This window comes from Babylonia areolata, chromosome 15, assembly GCF_041734735.1.
Source record: "Babylonia areolata isolate BAREFJ2019XMU chromosome 15, ASM4173473v1, whole genome shotgun sequence".
NCBI lineage: Eukaryota > Metazoa > Mollusca > Gastropoda > Neogastropoda > Buccinidae > Babylonia > Babylonia areolata.
The window spans coordinates 28865895-28886547 of NC_134890.1; the positions used below are offsets into that span (position 1 = coordinate 28865895).

The 20653-nt window shown below is 46.7% G+C and overlaps 1 protein-coding gene and 1 long non-coding RNA gene across 3 annotated transcripts in view; one reads left to right on the top strand and one right to left on the bottom strand.

Annotated features, from left to right (window-relative positions):
- Window positions 1-15275, top strand: part of LOC143290534 (uncharacterized) — a 43625-nt gene extending 28350 nt beyond the window's left edge. For both annotated transcript variants that reach the window (XM_076600059.1, XM_076600058.1), the window contains exons 4-5: window positions 520-1860; window positions 8975-15275. In XM_076600059.1, coding sequence (XP_076456174.1) covers window positions 536-1860; window positions 8975-12767 — 5118 coding nt within the window. In that variant the 5' untranslated portion in view covers window positions 520-535 and the 3' untranslated portion in view covers window positions 12768-15275. The remainder of the gene's footprint in view (window positions 1-519; window positions 1861-8974) is intronic.
- Window positions 15276-17032: 1757 nt separating this feature from the next.
- Window positions 17033-20409, bottom strand: LOC143290535 (uncharacterized). Its single transcript, XR_013056406.1, has 2 exons — window positions 18462-20409; window positions 17033-18420 (listed from the first exon to the last, which is right to left on the bottom strand). It is a non-coding gene; the product is annotated as an uncharacterized LOC143290535 (long non-coding RNA).
- Window positions 20410-20653: the final 244 nt, after the last annotated feature.

Here is a 20653-nt window from a genome sequence, read left to right on the forward strand (position 1 = left end):
AAAAACTGTTAAAAAATCCACACATTGCATTTTGTCATGAAGTCTAGTGCATGAGTGCAAAGAAAAACTGCTGTTCAACATTCACACAAGAAAAAATGTTCAAAGTGTGAATATTTCTGATAATGTCATTTGTCCTGTGATTGCCACCTCTAGGCTGCAGATACCATGAACTTAAGGGAAAACGTAATCTGTTTCATTGCTTATGAAGTTATGAAGATTAGCACTGGTCAGATCATTATGTTGCTTATGACCCAGTCAAGCACGGGGAACTGTTCAGAAGTTCATTATGATAAAGAAAAAAGAAATGCATGCAAACTTAAAACATAGAGTCTTCAAATAAAAAAGAATGCATGTTAAAATGAAACATTCATAGTGATTCATCAAGTGTTGTATAATGATTAATCAGATGGTGAGTCAGACTTGTAAAATTGTTGAAATTGAAACTTGGGTATTCTGTGTGCCATGATGCTTAGATCATTTTGTGTGCCTGGTTGAACATGATGTCCATTGTGTCTGCAGATGACAGATATGCAGAATGGGTCAGCACAACTCCCTGCCAGGCAAGGGGGGTGGAATCCCGCCTATGACCCCCGCTGTAGACAACCTTGACAACAGCCACCCATTCTCAACCAACCAGAACACAGGCCAGGACCACACAGCCTCGTCCAACCCTCCATCAGCAGTGAACAATGCCAGCAGCATTGTGGGAGGTGTGGAACAGGCACAGTCTGTGCGTGCTGCCATTGACTCTTTTATCGAGACTTGTCTGGCCGGCTCTGACGAGGGGCCACCTTCCCCCAAAGCAGGTCAGGGTCGGAGGACGCCAAGTAGTGTGGAGGTTATCACTGTTCCGGATGAAGATGAAAGTGATGGGGTCAGCGTGGATGGTGTGGATAAGGTCCATGCCAGTGGTGGGAACGGGGGCAAGGACAGCAGTAATGTAAAAATGTGTGAAGAACAGCAGGCAAAAGATGGCACTTTATCTGATAAAGTGACAGACAGTGCTGCTGAGAAAACCACAGAATCTACCCCTGTTGGTGATGCAGGTGGTTCTTTAGGTGACAAACTAGATAAGGAGTCCTCACCGCAGAGTCTTTCAGTCACTGTGCCAAAAAAGGACCCAGCGTCCGATGGTACAGAGACCAGTTCAGTGCCCTTTTCCAAGCCATCCCAGAATGCCAGTGGAGCCAGTGAGAAAGCCATCAGCAGCAGTAGCAGGGAAGGCAACGTGTCTTCCCACCCCAACGAAGGTGCCCACAGCTGCTTGGAGGGAATGGAGTCCATGCGACTGAAAACCATCATTGACCGCATGCTGGACAGTTCCCTGGGTGGGGGCTCAGAGATGAGCTCTGCCCCCTCAGAGCAGCACGTCCTGCCTCAAATTATGGTGAATGATCACTCAGAGGCCACCAACTCCACACAGCAACAAAGTGACAAAATCAGAAAAAGCGAAGCAGTTGGGAGCTCGGCATCGGGCAGTGTGGCTCGTCCCCCAAATTCCACGGCAGATCCCATGGCAATTTGTTTCATGGATCACATTGAGAAAGCGGTGGAGCGCAGTTTCTCCACCATCACTGAGGAGGAGGAGAGGAAGGAGAAGGAGAAGGTGCTGGCGGTGCCACTGACAGGCAGTACAACCAAAATGGTGGACAGCAAGAGCTCGGCATGGAGTATCCGCACTTCTAAAGCCAGTGACACAACGCCCTCGGCAGTGTCTGGAGGGGACGGGACCATTTCTGTGCAGGATATTGTGGACAGGGTCATCACCCAGACAGAAGTGGTGGCCAAGCAGCCCTTGCCCTCACAGCACTCAGACTCAAAGCCCACAGTGTCTGCCTCTGGAACCTTTTATCCTGACAAGTAAGACTTTTTTTTCTTCTTTTAAAAAACAAACAAACAACGTTTGTACATATTCTGTAGTAGCATTGGTAGGTCAGGTGTGTGTGTGTGTGGGGGGGGGGGGGGGGGGGGGCTGGGGGGTTGTGTGAATATGTGTGTGCATAATATAACTTGGCATTCTCAACAACTACAAGTATGAACCATTTATTTTAAAACCTAAAATTCACGTCAGCATATCAGACCATCATCCTTGAATGATTTAAACTGAAACAATACCATCAGTGGGAATATTTGATGTGGAAATTTGAGATGATTGTATTTTTATTTGAAATACCAATTATGTTGCTTTTTTTTTAATAATTTATTTGTTGTTGTTTTTTTACAAATACATGTTTCATTAAATTGATGTGCTTTTTTTTTTTTTTAGTGATCTAGATAAGTCTATATTTACTCAAGAGGAGTAGCCAGTTTTCTCCCTTTCAAACCCCCACAGACCATTTGTAAGGGTTAGGAAAATAAATCACAAAGAGTAAAAACGAAACAAAAAACAGCCAGGAAAACAAACTTTCTGAACTGATGATCGACATGCTGGCTTAGTATAATTATGAAAATTTGACCCTCTTAGCTCAGGATTACAGCATACTGAACTAATTGGACCCTTTTAGCTCAAGATTACAGTATACTGAAGTAACTTGACCCTCTTATCTCAAGATTACAGTATACTGTATAGTGAACTAATTAGACCCTTTTAGCTCAAGATTACAGTATACTGAAGTAATTTGACCCTCGTAATCTTATCTCAAGATTACAGTATTCTGAACTGATTGGACCCTTTTAGCTCAAGATTACAGCATGCTGAACTAATTGGACCCTTTTAGCTTGAGATTGCAGCATACTGAGCTAATTACATGTTCAGCATTTTTGGTCACCTATGAATTTTGATAGTGCCCATAGAAATACAGCAAGCAGGAACATATAGAATTTTTTCATGTGCTCTCTGGAATCTAGAGTGACTCATAACACTTATTTTACAGATTTTCTCATTGAAAAGGTTAATGGGACATTAGGAGTGTGACACTCATCTGACATCTGGCATGTGCAGACCAGTTGAGCCATAAAAAGGAGAAACAGCAGGAGAGAAAAACAATGCACTAGTGCCAGTCAGGGGTCATGAATTGTGAACTTTCGTCCTCATAACACAAATTGCATGCCATCGTATTTTCTGACTGGCACACCCAGACCACCCTTTGCTCACTGGCCTCCAATGTCGAGAGTGTGTCTGAATGGCCCAGCCTTTTGCTTTTGTCATTAGAATAATAGTTTAGAACAAATGTATTTTTGTCTTCAGTCCACCTCTTACACGTTAAAATCTTCCATTTGTAACATTTTAATGACTTCTGCAGTGGTTTAACGCTCCCGTTATCGCCTACCTTGTGAAGTTATCACTATCAGCAACTGAGGTGCTCACTTCAGACACCATTGGCGTTGTTGACACGTGTGAAGCAAAAGTGGTCATTGGACACAACAGCATATTATATTAATTAATAACCAGCAGGTGTTTTCCATCCACTGCAGAGAGGCTGGTGATCCCCCCCCCCCAAAAAAAAAGAAAAAAAGAGAGATGTACTGTTGTGGTGAGTGGTCAAGCACTTAATTAAGCAGGGTGCTTGTTACACATTTTCAACTGTATGGAGTGATTTTGCTGTTGGTTGTCTGAAAATGAAAGTGAAAGTGTGTCTTCTTGGCAGAATTCCATAGTGGTGGTTTGTATAAGGAGAGAGTTAAAATTAAAAATCAGGAGAAAAGTTTCTTTCTGAAATTTGTTGAATATGACTCATTGACTGTGTCTGAAAGGTCCAGTGAATTCAACAAAGACTCTTTTATCACATTTTTTTGTTTTTGTTTGCTCAAATCCTTTTACACTACCTCACTCATTCAGTCAGATGGAATACATTATTTCAGTGACGTGCCAAAGAAAATGGTAGTTTTACAACTGTTTATAACATAATAATTCTAGCAGCAGTGGAGAGCACAGTGAACATACAAAAGTGTTGGCTTTTTTCAGTTGTTGTCTCATTCGTCATTTATCAGATGGATTCCCCTGTCTCCTCGACAAAGGCGGCAGTATATCGCAGGTCCTCCAGTCCTCCGAAGAGCTTCCGGGCCGCTGGGATTGGGTTGGGCCAGGTTTTCTCTTGGAGCGCTTGGTGGAGTGGGCAGGATTGCAGCAGATGTTCTTTTGTCTGGCTGCCTGTTCTGCAGGGGCACTGCTCTGTGTCGCTGATACAGAGTTTCGTGAATAGGTAGTGTTTCATGTGGTTGTGGCCTGTCCTGAGCCTGAAAATGGCTACCTGCTCTCGGCGAGTCAGCAGGTAGTACAGGTCTGCTCTGTTGTGGCGTGGATGCTGCTGCTTCCACTTGTTCTGCAGCTTGGCCTTAATGATGGTCCTGGATTCAGAGTAGCTGGTAGACCTGTCCATCTGCTCTTTCATAGTGCCTTCCTTTGCCAGGGAGTCAGCAGTCTCGTTGCCAAGCACGTTGCAGTGGGGGGGAATCAACTGTAGGGTGACTGTGTGACTTGTGCGAGAGAGGTGGACAGATCGTTGAGTTCTGGATCTCTGTTGGACCAAAAGGCCTGCAAGATGGGCGTCAGTCAGGAGGACAACGTTGTGGCTGGCGTAGGGGCTGACCTCGATGTGGGCTGCTGCTGTTTTCAAGGCTTCTGCTTCGGCTCTGCAATTGGTGGAGTACAGGCTGGTAGCAAGGCTGATCTTTTCTTCTCTGCCTCCTGGATACTGAACATAGACTCCTGCCCCTCCATTCTGAATGGCATCTGCCGCAGAGCTGTCAGTGTAGACACGAGTCCAGAACTCTTTGGGGAACTGTGTTTGGAGGTGTTCAAGGGTGAGGGACCTTCTTTAAGGCCGCTTTGGGAATCTTTGGGGCCAACACCAGGGATACTGCACTGGATCAGGGGAGGGGTTCCTTCACTCCAGGCAGGGACGGCAAGACACCGGGATATCACTTTGGGGGCATGGTCAAGGATATCCTGATGTTGCCGTTCTAGGATCCTGCTCTGGTGTACGAAGCTCCTTCTTTTCAGCCGTTCTTTTGTTGGCTGGGACAGTCTGTCCTTCATGGGGTGGCCTTGCAACCTCTTGAACTTGGCAGCCTGGGTCAGGAGTTTGGCGTCTCTGCAGTCCTCAAGGGGCTGGAGCTCTGTGATAGTTTCAAGCTCCTGAATTGGCGTAGACCTCATGGCCCCTGTGATGATACTGGTAACTTGATTCTGAACCTTGCTGATCCGTTCAGAGTTGGACTTGGCCTTAGTGCCCCATGCAGTCATGCCTTACTCCAGCACTGGCCTGACTCTACCAGTGTACAGCCTCCTGAGGGTCATGTTGTCTGCGCCCCATGTTGTTCCTGCCAGCTTCTTCATCAGGGCAAGTCGTACTTTTGCTCTTGATTCTGCTTTCTCTGCTTGTTTTTTCCACGTCAGGCGTTTGTCAGAAGTGACTCCCAGGTACGTGGGGTTGTTCTCAGCAAGTAGAGTTTGTTCATTGATGTGCAGGTTGGTCTTCTGTTCTTTAGGTGAGAGGCTGAAAACAGTGTAAGTGGTCTTTTTGGCATTGTCACCAGCCACTGCTTTGTTCAGCTTTCGAGAACATTCAGCGCCTGCTGTAGTCTGTAGTTGGCAGTTGTGAGGTGTTCTTCCGAGCACCATAGGACAAGATCGTCTGCATAGCATAGATGGCTCCCTGGACTTTGCATAGCATATCTTTGACCATGTTGTTTATAAAGACGAGGAATAGTGTGGGGCTGAGGACACCTTCTTGAGGAACTCCTTCTCTCAGTGTCTTCTTCCGACTGTGTGCTCCATTGACATGGACTCGGGCCTTCCTATTGTTCAGGTACTGTGAGATCCACTGGTACATACAGCCAGTCACACCACTCTTCTAGGGCTTCTTCCGGAGGCCATCCTTCCAAAGTTTGTCGTATGCCTTTTCCATGTCTGTCTACACCGTCAGTGTATGCTGTTTGTCCTGGAAGCCATCCTTGATCTTCTGGGCAATGTAGGTCACTTGGTCCTCAGTGGAATGATGTTGGCAGAAGCCTGCCTGCTCTGGAGCGATGATGTTGTTCTTCTCCAGGTGCCAAACTGGGCGCAAGTTGATCATACGCTCTAGGAGCTTGCCCACACAGCTGGTGAGGCTGATGAGGTGATAACAATCAGCCCTGCTCTGTCTTTGCCCTTCTTGTGGATGGGCACCATGTCAGCTTCTCACCAGCTCTGTGGAACATGCCCCATCTTCCAACTGTTGTTGAAGAGAGCAAGGAGTTTGGTCTTTGCTTGCGTGCCAAAGTGTTTTAGCATTTCGTTGGTGACTTTGTCAGGACCTGGAGATTTTTTGTCCTGCAAAGACTTTATGGCTTCTTCAAACTCCTTCAGTTTGAAAGACCTGTCCATATATTCAGGTTGGTCTTGGTCATCCTGATGATTCTCTTCATTTCATCATGGACTTGTTGTTTTCTGTCCTCTGACACAGTGATGTTGCTGATCTGTTCATAGCTGTCTATGAAGCAATTTGCTGCCTCTCTCCCTGTCACCGTCTCTTGTTCTTTTTGAAGCGTGACAGACGCTGACCTTGTCTCTTCGTTGTTTATGGCTTTGGTGAGTTTCCATAGTTTGTTGCCATCTCTGTCAAGGTTCAGGTTTTCTGTTTTCTCCATCGAGCTTGTTCTTGCAGCTTGGATGTAGGCAGCTTGGATGTAGGCCTTTCTGTATTTGGCAGTGCAGGCTTTAAGAGTAATGTTGTTTTCTTGTGTTGGATTGTTTTCAACCTCCTCTCTTGTCCTTGTCACTTCATCTAAAAGCTCCTGCAGCTCTTCTGTCCAATATGGCCTGTAGTTCTTGTGAGCGCCATGTGGAATTCGAATTGCCTTTGAGGCTGTTTTCAGAATGGCTTGGTTGAAGTTTTTGGTGGCTCTGTTGATGTTGTAATTGTCCATTTTGATGGTCTTGCAGTACTTGTCAGAGAGGCCCGCGAACATCTCCCAATCCACCTTCTTGTAATTCCATCTGGGAAAGGACTTCACGTCGTTTGGTGTATACTGCAAATTGATGGCCGGTAGTACTGGTCTGTGGTCGCTGCCTGCCAACTGTCGTTGTACCTTCCTGCTGGTTTTTTGGGCAAGGTCTTCAGTGGCAAAGGCAAGATCTGGGGTGGTCGCGGTGAGCCATCGGCGAGAGAAGGTTGGTGGGTCTTCTGGATCATTCAGAAGAAGCAGATTGCTCTCTATCTGCCAGTCCTCCACTTCGTCTCCTCTTCGGTCATTCTCACTGTAACCCCAACAGGTTGAGTGGCTGTTGAAATCACCAACTACCAAACAGTTCTCTGATAGTATGTCCATTCTGTGTAAAGAGAGCTCTTTGTCTTGAGGGCAGTACACGTTGAAGATGGTGATAACAGTCTTGTCCACAGTAATCTTGATTCCGTGGATTTCAGCTTCCTGATTTGTATCTACTGTAAATTCTGAGGCTGATATACTGTTTTTGATGAGTATCTGCACTCCTGCTTTTTATCTTCCTTCTCTGTCCATCTTGAAGGTTTGGTAACCTCTGACTCTGAACCTGTGGTTGGATTTCAGGTGTGTCTCCTTGATACAGGCCACATCGATGTTTTCTGCATACAGTCTTCCAGTAACTGGAATCTTTTTGTAGTAGACGCCCTCTGCATTCCACTGGAGAATGTTGAGTGGTCTAGAGGTTTCTCTGGGGTCAGATGTTTTTCGGCCATTTGCAGTTTTCCTCTGCCTCCGAAGCCTGGCTCCTCGCAACGGGACAGGGTGACCACCAGTAGCATGGGGTGGGCCCTTTTGAGGCACAGGGTCTGGCACTCTACTAGCCCGGCGGGACTCCACTGGTAGAGCACCATCTCAAAAAGATTTGAGGTTTTCCATCCATGACGTAAATGCGTTGTACTGCCATCATGCGCCAGGGGCCCAGTACATCCGACTTCGGCGTTGGTTTTCTTGTCCGAGTTTCCATCTCGTGGGCAACTTGCCGACCAAGGCTTAAGAGCATCCCCTACCCTGGTTTGTTTCTCTGAGGTTTTCCTTTCCTGGGGCTGGAGGTTTTTATGTGCCTCTTACTCGCATGATGAACCCGTCATAGGACACATGGGGAATTTGTTATGGTGGAACAGTGCCACCTGTTACCCTACCCGTCCTGGTAAAAACATTGCCATTTGGTTCTGGACTGCTTATTTGACCAGGCAAGCCTGACTTACAAAGTTACATCACAGCTAACCCTCATGTCTGGGGGCTGTTCCCTTATCCACCACCTGGGGACCCTCTGGGTTGGGGATTGTCGCCCCGCCTGGGCTTTTTTCAGTGAAGAATGAGGTGTTTTGACAGTTTCAGTAAGAACAGTACACCTTCCTACACTCAAAATTTCAAACCAGCATTGGTTACAAAGTTCTACAAGTCTCCATGACTGAAGTTTGAATGTACAGCCAGTTCATCAAAGTTCATGGCACAGATCTTACACTTAAACATTCACCAGTACAGTGGCATGGAGACTTTAAAAAAAAAAAAAAAAAAAAAAAAAAAAAAAAGGCATTGATTGACATTTAGTTCCTGTTGTGTTGACCTTTTATTTAAGTGTTAAAAAGTGATCAAGCAAAGCATAGAATTTAGTACATTTGGCAAAAGGGATGAGCTAGTAAAATTTATGATTATCAGTTGATACATATTTTTATATTGCTTTTGATTTTTGTGAATTCCAGAAAGACTCCACTGTCTACAATGCTTAAACAGGATGAAAATGCCCTGTCAAACTTCAGATAGGGGGTGAAACCACCCTCTTCACCTGCTTACTCTTGTGTTTCTGTTGAATTGTGTCTAATTTATGAAATCTCATTTTGTATTATTTTGACTGACAGTGTCTGATTTTAGTGAATTTAGTGGAAATGCAACAACAGCCAAAAAAAAGAAAAAAGAAAAAAAAAAGAAGAGAAAAGAAAAATGAAACGCAATCATTTAAATTCTGATTGTATAATTTTTCATTTAATTGTCAAGGACAACTTTTCACAACACTCACCAAACACATGAAAAACCTCATCCCTGTGTGCAGGCCCTCTGTGGACTCAGCCAGCCATTCCAGCCAGCGGAGAGATGCCCACAAGGAGGAGGTGCCTCGGGAAACAGTGGGTCGTCGAGGTAGGCCCAGAATGCGCAGCCCTTGCCCAGAGCGGCGGGAGCCTGTGGCGGCTCCTGAGTACCTGCACGGGCCACGGGACCTGGTGCGTAGGGGGCCTGGGGTCATGCCTGGGGAGGACTACCTGCAGTCCATGCAGGCGGCGCTGGCCAAGTACGGAACGGTGCACCCTTCCCACCGCATGGCCCCTTTCCTGCCGGCTGCCATGCCCACCTCTGTGGCCCTCACCAAGGGGGGACTGCCGGTCACGGCCTCCCAGAGCGCCTTCATGATGGGCGGGCTGCATGCTTCCCCGGGCTCCCTGCAGTCACGCCTCCACAGCCCGCAGCATGCAGCCCTGGCTTCGCAGCCCCCGCCACTGCTCCGAGTGGATGTGATGGAGCGGGGAGACCTGTCCCACGGTGGCCAGCCCAAGCCTCCCCCCACCTCCCACCCCCCGTCCAGGTCCTGCATGTGCTCCGCCTGCTCTGTGTACTGGGCGCGCGAGGCTGAGCGTGTGCGCATGGTGCAGCATCAGCATCAGCAGCCCAGTCCTGTGGATCGGGGCATGCCCAGGGTGCCCTCTCAGCCTCACCACCCTCCCCACCCTGTCTATTCCAAGCCCATGCCCGCCCCCTCGCACTCTCACAAGTGGCCCTTGGAGGGCCGCCACCATGATGCCAAGCAGGAAAAGCCCCACCCCCATTACCCGTACCCCCTTGGTCAAGAGGCCTACCCCACTGGCCACCCAGCTTATGGCATTCAGACAGGGGTCCCCGTCCCGCAAATGGCCTATGCTGAAAAACATGCCCCTGAGGCCAGACATGTAGACACTCACTATCATAAACCATTTGACACTGTGGAGTATGCTCACAGACAGACAAAACCGGAAACTGTAGTGAGAGAGATGGGACCAGGAAGGCATGTTTATCCGGTCAGTGTGTCCTCAGCAAAACCTCCATTGGCACCTTCACATTCCCAGGCTCTTCCTCATGCCCACCCCAGTTCTCATGCTGTGGCTGGACGGAAACCCGATGGTCCTCTGTTAGATCTGAGCTGCAGAAAAGACACCGCTCCACCGGGTCTGACTCACGGGGAAGAGGAGAAGCCCCTGGACCTCTCCTCCAAAAAGCCTGCCCCCCCAGCCTATTATGAGAGAGTGGATGTTCGGCATCGTGGAGAGGGTGAGCACCGGTATGATGTAGGGGAGGTGGGTGTGGACCATGCGCATCACTCAGGCCTGCTGACGGACAGAGGCCGTGAGGGAGAGAAGTACATGTCGGCCAGTCAGCATCTGCACAACCTGGAGACCAGTGTGGAGACCCACTTTCAGAAGCTGCAGCACCCAGGGCACCGAGGGGTTGTTCCCCTGCACAGCATGCCTGTCACTGCCACACCCCCCGCCTTCTCCACAGGCATGCCCCCTCATGGCACATCACCTGTTGGACCCCCTCAGACTGTCAGCATGGGGCGGCCCCAGGGGAATGCCGGTCATGGAAACAGCGTTCCTCTTCCCCCGCACCACCCCACCCTCCCTCCGCCTCACACCGGTTCTGCCAGTGGTGCCATCCAGCGTGGGTACAGCCCCAGCTTTCAGCCAGTTCCTGCCTACCCCACAGAGCCTCTGCTCTCTCCTGGAGGTCGCAGACCACAGCTGCACCCGATCCCTCCTCCCAACCCCTCCACCACCCTGGGGTCAGCCCCTCTCCGCTCTACCCCTGCCTTTCAGAGCAGAACTGGGAGTTCCTCTGTTCATGGGAGTTCAGCTGTGCCTCTCGTCCCCGGTGGTTCCATAGCTGCTGGAACGTCTGCTGTGGTGTCTGGTTTGCCTGGTGCTACCTCCCCAGTGGTTTCTCTGCCCTCCAGCATGCCCAGAAGCACCCCTCCCTGTGTGCCCGTGTCCAGCCCCCAAAGGTCAGGCAGTGGGGGCATCACCCAGTTCCCCATGGACTACCAGCACCTGGGCTCCAGCAGGTCTGTGTCCCCACCTGTCAGCAGTGAGAGAGGGGAGGATCGACAGCGTGGCAACAGTGTGTCCAAACATGAGCCCATCCACAGTATCCTGGGCAACAATAACCCCCATGATATCCTCTACCTTATCTGTCGTCTCTGTCGCCAAACCTATGGCAGTCCCTATGGTTTCCGAAAGCATTTTCGGAATCAGCATGGCTTTGAACCCAAGGCAGAGCATGCATTGGTGCAGACAATCTCAGCCACCAAAAATGCTCGGCAGATATCAGGACCCTCTGGAGAGGTGACACCTATGCCTGAGCCTGAGAGCCCCTCTCAAGACAGCCACATACGTCCCAGCCGAACGTCCTCTGTGGAGGGTGCGGCTTACCCTCCTTCCCATCCTTCCTCCCCTCGGCCAGACATGGTACGATCCATGGTCACAGCCAGCCCAGGCAGTGCAAGCTGTGAGTCCATGAGTGATGCTCATTCTGCAGAGGGGATAAGTACAGCTGAGCACAGACATCGAAACAGTTTTTCTCGTACCAGCATGGACAGCAAGGGCAGGTCGCCATCTGGTGGGTCTGTGGGAGAGGAGAGAGAGGACACCAAGTGCCTGGAGTGTCCTGAGTGTGGACTCACCTTCCAGCTCAATGACTTTGGGTCCTACAAGCGCCACTGTCGCCAGCACAGCCACATGAAGGGTGTGGGGAGGGAGGGCGGTAGCAGACAGGGTGTGTACAGCTGCACAGACTGTCCGTGCTCCTACGCTGAGTCTCACCTGTTGCAGGAACATGTCCAGCGACATCACACCACCGTCACACCTGTCACCTGCCCTGTGTGTCGCACTTCCTTCTCCTCCTCTGCCGACTACCAGGACCACATGCGAACTGTTCACAACAGCTCTTCCCATGAGGCCACCTCCTCCTCCTCACCTGTCACCGTCAGTGACAGGGCCAAGGTGTCATCAGCATCGTCCAACTGCGACATTTCTTCCAGCAGCACGGCTGTGAAGCGAGAGGCCCCAAGCACATCGCTGACCAACTCTGCCTCCTCTTTCAACCTCACAGTCACCACCCCTTCCGACCTGGAAATCTGCCGACTGCCAGCAGACCCCATTGTTACCAGTGCCAGCCCTGACAGCAGCTCTGACAACAAGAAGGCACAGGACAACACTGCTGATGGCAAGAAAGTTCAAGACAGTAGTCCTGTGTCAAGCTCTGAACAGGTCAAGATGGATTTGGGGAAGACAGAGTCGTCCTCTGTGGATTCTCCGAAATCAGGTTCCTCAGATGGTACAGACACAGCAAGGACAACTGTGGAAGGTAAGGACAGTGTAAAAATAGACATGGATAATAAACAGCTGAATTCTGAAGGTAGCAACAGAAAGTGTAACCCTGTTTCTGTTGGTGGGTCGTCAAATTCTTCACAAGATGCAGACGATAACATGGATCTGTTCATGTACAAGCACAAAAAATTCAGTGCTCATCGAAAACGCTCATCCTCTAGTGTGAGTGAGACCTCGGCCAGTGAGGCTAAGCAAGCCTGTGTGGATGTGAACAGTGCAAAACTGGAGAAGACACAACAGAGTGTGGTCAGCTCTGCCACAGAAAAAGTGCAGACTAAAGGGCAAGATACCAAGTCCAAGACAGTGACAGAGGAGGCCAAGCAGAAAACAACGCCTTCGAGGACAGAAGCGCGCCATCCTTTGCCTTTTGTTTGGGATCGAGTCACACGCAGTCAGGCTGGCAAAAACGCACGCTCCTCTGACTGTTCTTAACACTACAGTGCAGTAGTTTTTTTTAATTTGCTTTAAAATTAAATGCTCTGTCAGTGATCGTCATATTGTTACAATAGATGTCATCTGAACAGTGCACTAATGGCAGTTGTTAAGAGAAAAATAGCTTGAAGCTGAACAAACAATGGCAGTTTTACTACAACGTTAATGGCAGTCTAAGTACTGTATATATGTTTAAGCCTTAGCCCTTCAGCAATGGTAGTCTTATGACGAGATATTGGATGTTGTGTGGATAGAATATAATGTCAGTGGTTGTATGGACAGAGTGCAACTGTTGTGGTGTTAGCCTCTCATTGTGTTCAGGTTTGTTTCATTGATACTCACATAGTATAACAGAGATGACCATCTGACTGTCATAACACAGTTCAAAAACTGAAAAGCTAATGTGATGTTCCAACAGTCATAGTGAGAAGCTGCTCCACCAGTCATGCTCTAAGCATGGTTTGGGATGATGGCTGTCTGAAGACGATCAACTGTACATGGCAGTCAGAAAGACAATTTACTGTGCATGGCTGGCTGAAAGATGATTGACTGCATGGCTGAAAGACGATTGACTGCACGGCTGAAAGACGATTGACTGCATGGCTGTCTGAAAGATGATTGACTGCATGGCTGAAAGACGATTGACTGCACGGCTGAAAGACGATTGACTGCATGGCTGTCTGAAAGATGATTGACTGCATGGCTGAAAGACGATTGACTGCACGGCTGGCTGAAAGACGATTGACTGTGCACGGCTGGCTGAAAGACGATTGACTGTGCACGGCTGGCTGAAAGACGATTGACTGTATGGCTGGCTGAAAGACGATTGACTGCATGGTTGTCTGAAAGATGATTGACTGTACATGGGTTTCTGAAAGACGATTGACTGTATGGGTTTCTGAAAGACGATTGACTGTATGGCTGTCTGAAAGACGATTGACTGTATGGGTTTCTGAAAGATGATTGACTGTATGGGTTTCTGAAAGATGATTGACTGCATGGTTGTCTGAAAGATGATTGACTGTATGGCTGTCTGAAAGATGATTGACTGTATGGGTTTCTGAAAGATGATTGACTGCATGGCTGTCTGAAAGATGATTGACTGCATGGTTGCCTGAAAGATGATTGACTGTATGGGTTTCTGAAAGACGATTGACTGTACATGGGTTTCTGAAAGATGATTGACTGTATGGCTGTCTGAAAGACAATTGACTGTATGGCTGTCTGAAAGATGATTGACTGTATGGCTGTCTGAAAGATGATTGACTGTGCATGGCTGGCTGAAAGACGATTGACTGTATGGTTGTCTGAAAGATGATTGACTGTATGGCTGTCTGAAAGACGATTGACTGCATGGTTGACTGTATGGGTTTCTGAAAGATGATTGACTGTATGGTTGTCTGAAAGACGATTGACTGTATGGTTGTCTGAAAGACAATTGACTGTATGGCTGTCTGAAAGATGATTGACTGTATGGCTGTCTGAAAGATGATTGACTGTGCATGGCTGGCTGAAAGACGATTGACTGTATGGTTGTCTGAAAGACGATTGACTGCATGGTTGGCTGAAAGACGATTGACTGCATGATTGGCTGAAAGACGATTGACTGCTTGGTTGTCTGAAAGACGATTGACTGTACATGGGTTTCTGAAAGACGATTGACTGTACATGGCTTTCTGAAAGACGATTGACTGTACATGGCTTTCTGAGAGATGATAGACTGCACATGGCTGGTTGAGTTTCAGATTCAGTTGCAGTTACAAGGTGGAGGGATCCAGTCCATATGCTCTACACCACATCTTGTGGGGAAAAAAAAGAGAGGAAAAAAAGAGCAGATGCCTGACCTTTGTATAACTTACACATTGATCAGGCCTTGAGAACCTTAGAAAAACAAAGAAAAAGAGAGGCAAGGCCTTCGAGACTCGCTTGTGATACACTTTAAAAAAATTTTTTTTTAAATGTAATCGTTAAAATGTGTTCTGTATTTGATGTTATAAAGCTTCGGGTTAAAAAAAAAGAAAAAGAAAAAAGTCCTGACGCCAGATTTGAACCCCGCGTGTTCGGATGAGAAGAAACTGTCTTACCCAATACACTATTGTGGCTCCTTTCCTATTTTTTTGCCAAATTTGGTGTCAACTGATAAAGTATTTGCAGAGAAAATGGCTGTGTTAAAGTTTACCACGGACACACACACACACACACACACACACACAGAGGCAACCGAACACTGGGTTAAAACATAGACTCACTTTGTTTACACAAGTGAGTCAAAAATTAATAGATGAATAGATTGAATAGTTAAGTAAATAAAGACTGATTGATGATAGACTGTGCACGACTATCTGAAAGATGATCGATTGTGCATGGCTGGCTGAAGGACACCATTTCTCTGCCAGAAAGTTACTGCCAAGAGCTGCAGGCAGAAGAGGGGGGAGGGTGGGGGTGTTGTTGATCCTGGGGAAGGTGTCACGACTAAAAGTATTGAGTTGGAACTGAGACAAAAGCTGAGACCATTATGAATGACTTGATGTCTTAGGTCTGAAGATGTATGACTTGATGTCATAAGACTGAAGATGTGTCTGAATGACTTGATGTCTTAAGAGTGAAGATGTGAACAGAATGACTAGATTTCTTAAGACTGAGGATGTGTATAAATGACTTGATTTATTAAGACTAAAGATGTGTATGAATGACTTGATGTTGTAAGACTGAAGATGTGTATGAATGACTTGATTTCTTAAGACTGAAGATGTGTATGAATGACTTGATGTTGTAAGACTGAAGATGTGTATGAATGACTTGATTTCTTAAGACGGAAGATGTGTCAGAATGACTAGATGGCTTAGACTGAAGATGTGTATGAATGACTTGATTTCTTAAGACTGAAGATGTGTATGAATGACTTGATTAAGATTCTTAAGACTGAAGATGTGTAAGACTTGATGTTGTAAGACTGAAGAGTAGGCCCCTATTTTCAGGACTGGGCTGTGTTATGTTGTCCTTTTTTTGTGGTGCATGGCTTTCTTCATCATGGTGCCAGTTCCAGACAACAAAGTGCTGTATCATGTGTCAGTGTGGTGTGGTGGTTGTTAAAATGGGAGTGGCTTGGAACCTGCATTGTGAGTCAGCCATGTATATGGTGCAGAGAAGTTAATGTGAGGCTTGGATATTAGTTTACTTCTTGTGCTGTGTACAGTTTGTGATTCTACGCAGTGAAATGTGTGCTATGTCACATCCTGATTTGAATGGGTTTTTTTTGTTCTCTTTTCAGTTGTTGAAATCACTTCTGAATGGACAGATGGTGCCTAATACCCCATAAAAAACTGGTAGACAGGTTTGAGAAAACTTCTTTTTGAATTGCGCTTTAAGAGTTTTCATCCAGGAAATAGTGTAAGGTGTCAGACAGTGGTGGTGGGGGGCTTTCACAAGAGATCATTGAACAATACTATCTCCTGCATTCTAGTGCAAAGTCATACCAGCTTCTTTCCAACTTTAGGTCATCACATGGATTCAAGAAAAATTGACGTGCTCATTTTGAATAGCTTATGACAAAAGACAATACAGGGTTCGTCATTAACATTTTTTCACATGAGCGCCTGCGCTCTAGTTTCAGAATTTTGATGAGCGCAAACTGAAAACTAAGAGCGCACACTAAAAACATAGAGCAACAAGTCTCAAACATAAACTCATTTTGATTTTGCACGGCCGCGAAATCGATCGTGTGCTCCACTTTTCTACTCTTCAAGTCTGAAGAGCGCTCTTTTGCATAGCCTCCCCTGATTCACTAGGCCTACTTCCGGTTGAACTAACAAAACGTAAACAGTCGGCTTTCAAACTTCGGTAAATGCAAAACGATCGCGCTTTTGACTCTTGTTTGTGATGGACAATGGAATAACAATTTAGATACAGTAGTGTATGCTTATGTCTTTTCAAAATCAAGAGCGCAAGCGCTCTGAGTCAAGGAATTTTCCAGAGCGCAATTTGTTTTTTCAGAGCGTTCCGCTCAGCGCTCCCGTTAGTGACGAACCCTGCAATAGTAGTCACAACATACATGTTGCTCTTTCCCTATTATTTTTGTTTGTTGCCTCCTGTCTGTTATGTTGCCAAGTATAAAGGAACCCACCCCCTAAACCCCCACCCCCCATGAAATACAGTTGCGGATTGATATTTCACGGCTCTTTCCAATTGTTGAGAAATTGATTGAGTACTGCTTGATTTTCATATTCTCTGACTGATTGTCAATACTGTCCCTCCTTCTGTCCCTCCCTCTCTCTTTCCCTTTGATTCTATCTGTGTGAGTGCGTTTTGTTGTTGTTGTTGCTGTTGATTTTTTGATGAAACTTAGAGAGAAAAAAATTATGAGAGTTATTCATCCAGTGCAGTTGATCAAGCTCTTTTTAAATGGGCGGCCTTGGGGAGCAATGACATTCCCACTTGACCCGCAGTTCCATTCATTTTATTATCAGTAAATCCTGAGGATCAGTTTTGATTGTATGTATTGTTAATGTCAGTGTGGTTTTAGGGCGTTTGTGTTCATTTTTAGAGAAAAATCAGGTTCTTTTCTGATTGCCTGAGTGGCCAAGTCTCTTTTAACAGTGTCAAGTTTCTCCTCCTTGATGGTCAGATTTATTGTTACTGCTTATTGGTTAGTGGTGGTCTTCAGTTTTGGGCATTTGGTATTGATTTTTGTTGTTATTGTTGATGGCTACCTCTGTTCTTGTTAAAAACATATTTCTCAGCCTTGATAAAGTAAGTCTGTGTACTCTCCATGTAATCTTTGATAATGACATTTTCTGAGCATCTATAAGAGCCAGAGGAAATTTTGTAATTAGTAGTGTGATAAATATTGATGTGACCTTTCTGGTCATCCTTGGAATTTAAGAAGATGATATGTGAGTTTATGTTTAGAAATTCTTTTTACGGTGTTGAACAGTTACTGAAATATTAGAAAAGTTTTCTCATAAACAATTGCCCACAATTAATTCTTTGCATTTGTTAAATTTATACATGAAATAATCTTTTGTAGTCAGGTACTAAAACAAGTACACACTGCATCTGATCAAGGTCTGGTGACATTATTCATGCTGTTGCACTTGAGTGTACATTTCCTGCCAGTGCCAGTTACAGAACACAAATATAAAGGAAATCAGTCCATTCTGATAATGCTAACAGCCACAACTAGGAAGAATTTACAAATAATGCAAACTGCATCACAAGATTATGGCTGTGCTCAGTGTCATTTCTTACTTGGACGTCCATAGACTACTCTTTAAGTAATTGAATAAATATTACATGGACTGAGCAGTATATATGTGAATGAACTGATCTCTTTAATGTTATTCCAGTAGATGTTTAAACATAATTTTGTTTCACTTTGGTTTTAAGAACTGATGGTGATCAGCCCTGAAATGGTCCTTTGTGGTTGGCTGGGCTGCTGCAGCCTGATTTGATATGATTTGATTTGATCAGTACAATCCAGCCAGTGCATTACCTGTCACCACAGGTGACTGATGATTAAGACACGCAGTGACACAACAGAGTGTACTTGCCCTACGTCTTGCAGTCGGTCATTGCCCTTGCTCCCTTCTTCCATTGCTGTGCTTTGCTCTCTGCCTGTCACCTCCCTTTATCCCTCTTTCCCCTCAATCTCAGCCTTCTGTTGTTTACAGCTTCCTCTTTCTCCTCATTCTCAGCCTTCTGTTCTTTACAGCTTCCTCTTTCCCCTCATCCTCAGCCATCTGTTCTTTACAGCTTCCTCTTTCCCAAGTCACCGCACCATCTGTGTTCATTGAGCAGCCTTCTTCAGGACTTGGTGAGGGTAATAATAATAATAATAATGATAACTGGACATTAATCAGCGCTTTCCTCATTGCACAAAGCGCTTTTCAGTCCACACACACATGCATATGAAACACACTCAGTCCTCAACTCACAATCACGCACAATAAACATATGTGCATACAAGCTCATGTACAATAGAAGCATACATACATACATACAAACATGCATACAAACATACATACTTACATACATACAAGTATGTGTGTATGTATGCTGTAACGCTGTATTGTGTGTGTTGAATGTATGTATGTAGGTATTGCATGCATGTATGCATCCATTCATACATACATCGATGCACACACAATAAAGCGTTACAAGTTAAAGAGTGAGTGCTTTTGATACATTGTTTTTTGGTTAGGGGAGGGGCCCGGAGGGGCGTGGGTCATCTTCAGTTCATGAGATAGCCATCGGCTTTTGATTGAAGATGGCAAACATGCAATGTTATGGCCAGCTTATGGGGGGTAGGGCATATGGATAAACTCAAAACAGGTTTCTCTGTCAACTGTTTTTCTTGCTGTTGCAAAATTTCATAACAAATATCAATTTACACACTCTTTTTCTGTTGTTTTTGATGGAATAAACAGAATGCTTGCATGGTATTGATGTGACAAATGGACATTTGTGCAGAGTCAGAACATGCGTGTGTGTGTGTGTGTGTGTGTTTGTACCTGCTTGCATATGCATGTGTGTGTGTACGCTATCAAAAGAAAACACAGAAACAAAGTAGCTTCTATTGTAAGCACTGGCTTTGTCCACCCAGTAACTTGTTAGACTGTTAAAAAAGTGAAGCAGCAGAAGCAGTCTCAGAGGGGATTTAGGGGGAGGAGTTGTCAACATGTGTTGCTGTTATGGTTCATTTCCCTGTGTTCCATTGCCTATTCTGGGTTCACGTGCTGTTGTGTAACGAATTTTACCCAATATTCTGTCACCATATTTTTTCTTCTTCAGGTTTTTTTTTCCTCCCACTCCACAAACGTGGCTGCCTTTTTTGTTTGTTTTGATTGTTGTTTTTCTGCAGTCTTTTGTGACTTAATTTACAGCCCTGATTTCATTGGTCTCTTTTTGGTCGTGCCCCAAGCCTAATTGATAAATGATCCCTTGTCACTGAGAAACGTGTTCAGGAAAGGTTTACAATTATTATGATATAAACAGGTAGCAATGTGGTGTTAGAAGTCTGAAAAAACAAGACTTTGGCTCTTCTTCTTCCATGGTTGTTCATGTGTTACCCTGTTCTCAGGCATTCTGTTGGATGATAAACAGCACAGATGTTTGCGGGATAGGATGCTGGGGAGCAGTGTGAAAGTGCAACTGTTCTGTAAGTGGGCCATCCGTCTTTTTTGTGCCCTTGATCCTCTGCCAAGTCGGTAACAATGTGTGTGTATGTGTGTGTGTGTGTTGGGGGGAAGGGGGAGGGGAGGGGGAGTGTACACAAACCAAGGCCAGTCAGCTGACAACACTCTAGAGAGCAGAGATCAGGGTGTCTGTTCCACCCCACCTCCACCAACCCTCTGCACCATCACCCCACCCTCCCTGCTCCCATAGCCTCCAACTCTTGTCATCCTTCCTTCCCCCCTCCCTCCCCCACCCCCACCCCACCACCCTTCTGTGCACCATCATCCCCCCTCCCTCCCCCACCCCCACCACCCCTCTGTGCACCATCATCCCCCCTCCCTCCCCCACCACCCCTCTGTGCACCATCATCCCCCCTCCCTCCCCCACCCCCACCACCCCTCTGTGCACCATCATCCCCCCTCCCTCCCCCACCCCCACCACCCCTCTGTGCACCATCATCCCCCCTCCCTCCCCCACCCCCACCACCCCTCTGTGCACCATCATCCCCCCTCCCTCCCCCACCCCCCCTCTGTGCACCATCATCCCCCCTCCCTCCCCCACCCCCCCTCTGTGCACCATCATCCCCCCTCCCTCCCCCACCCCCACCACCCCTCTGTGCACCATCATCCCCCCTCCCTTCCCCACCCCCACCACCCCTCTGTGCATCATCATCCCCCCTCCCTCCCCCACCCCCACCACCCCTCTGTGCACCA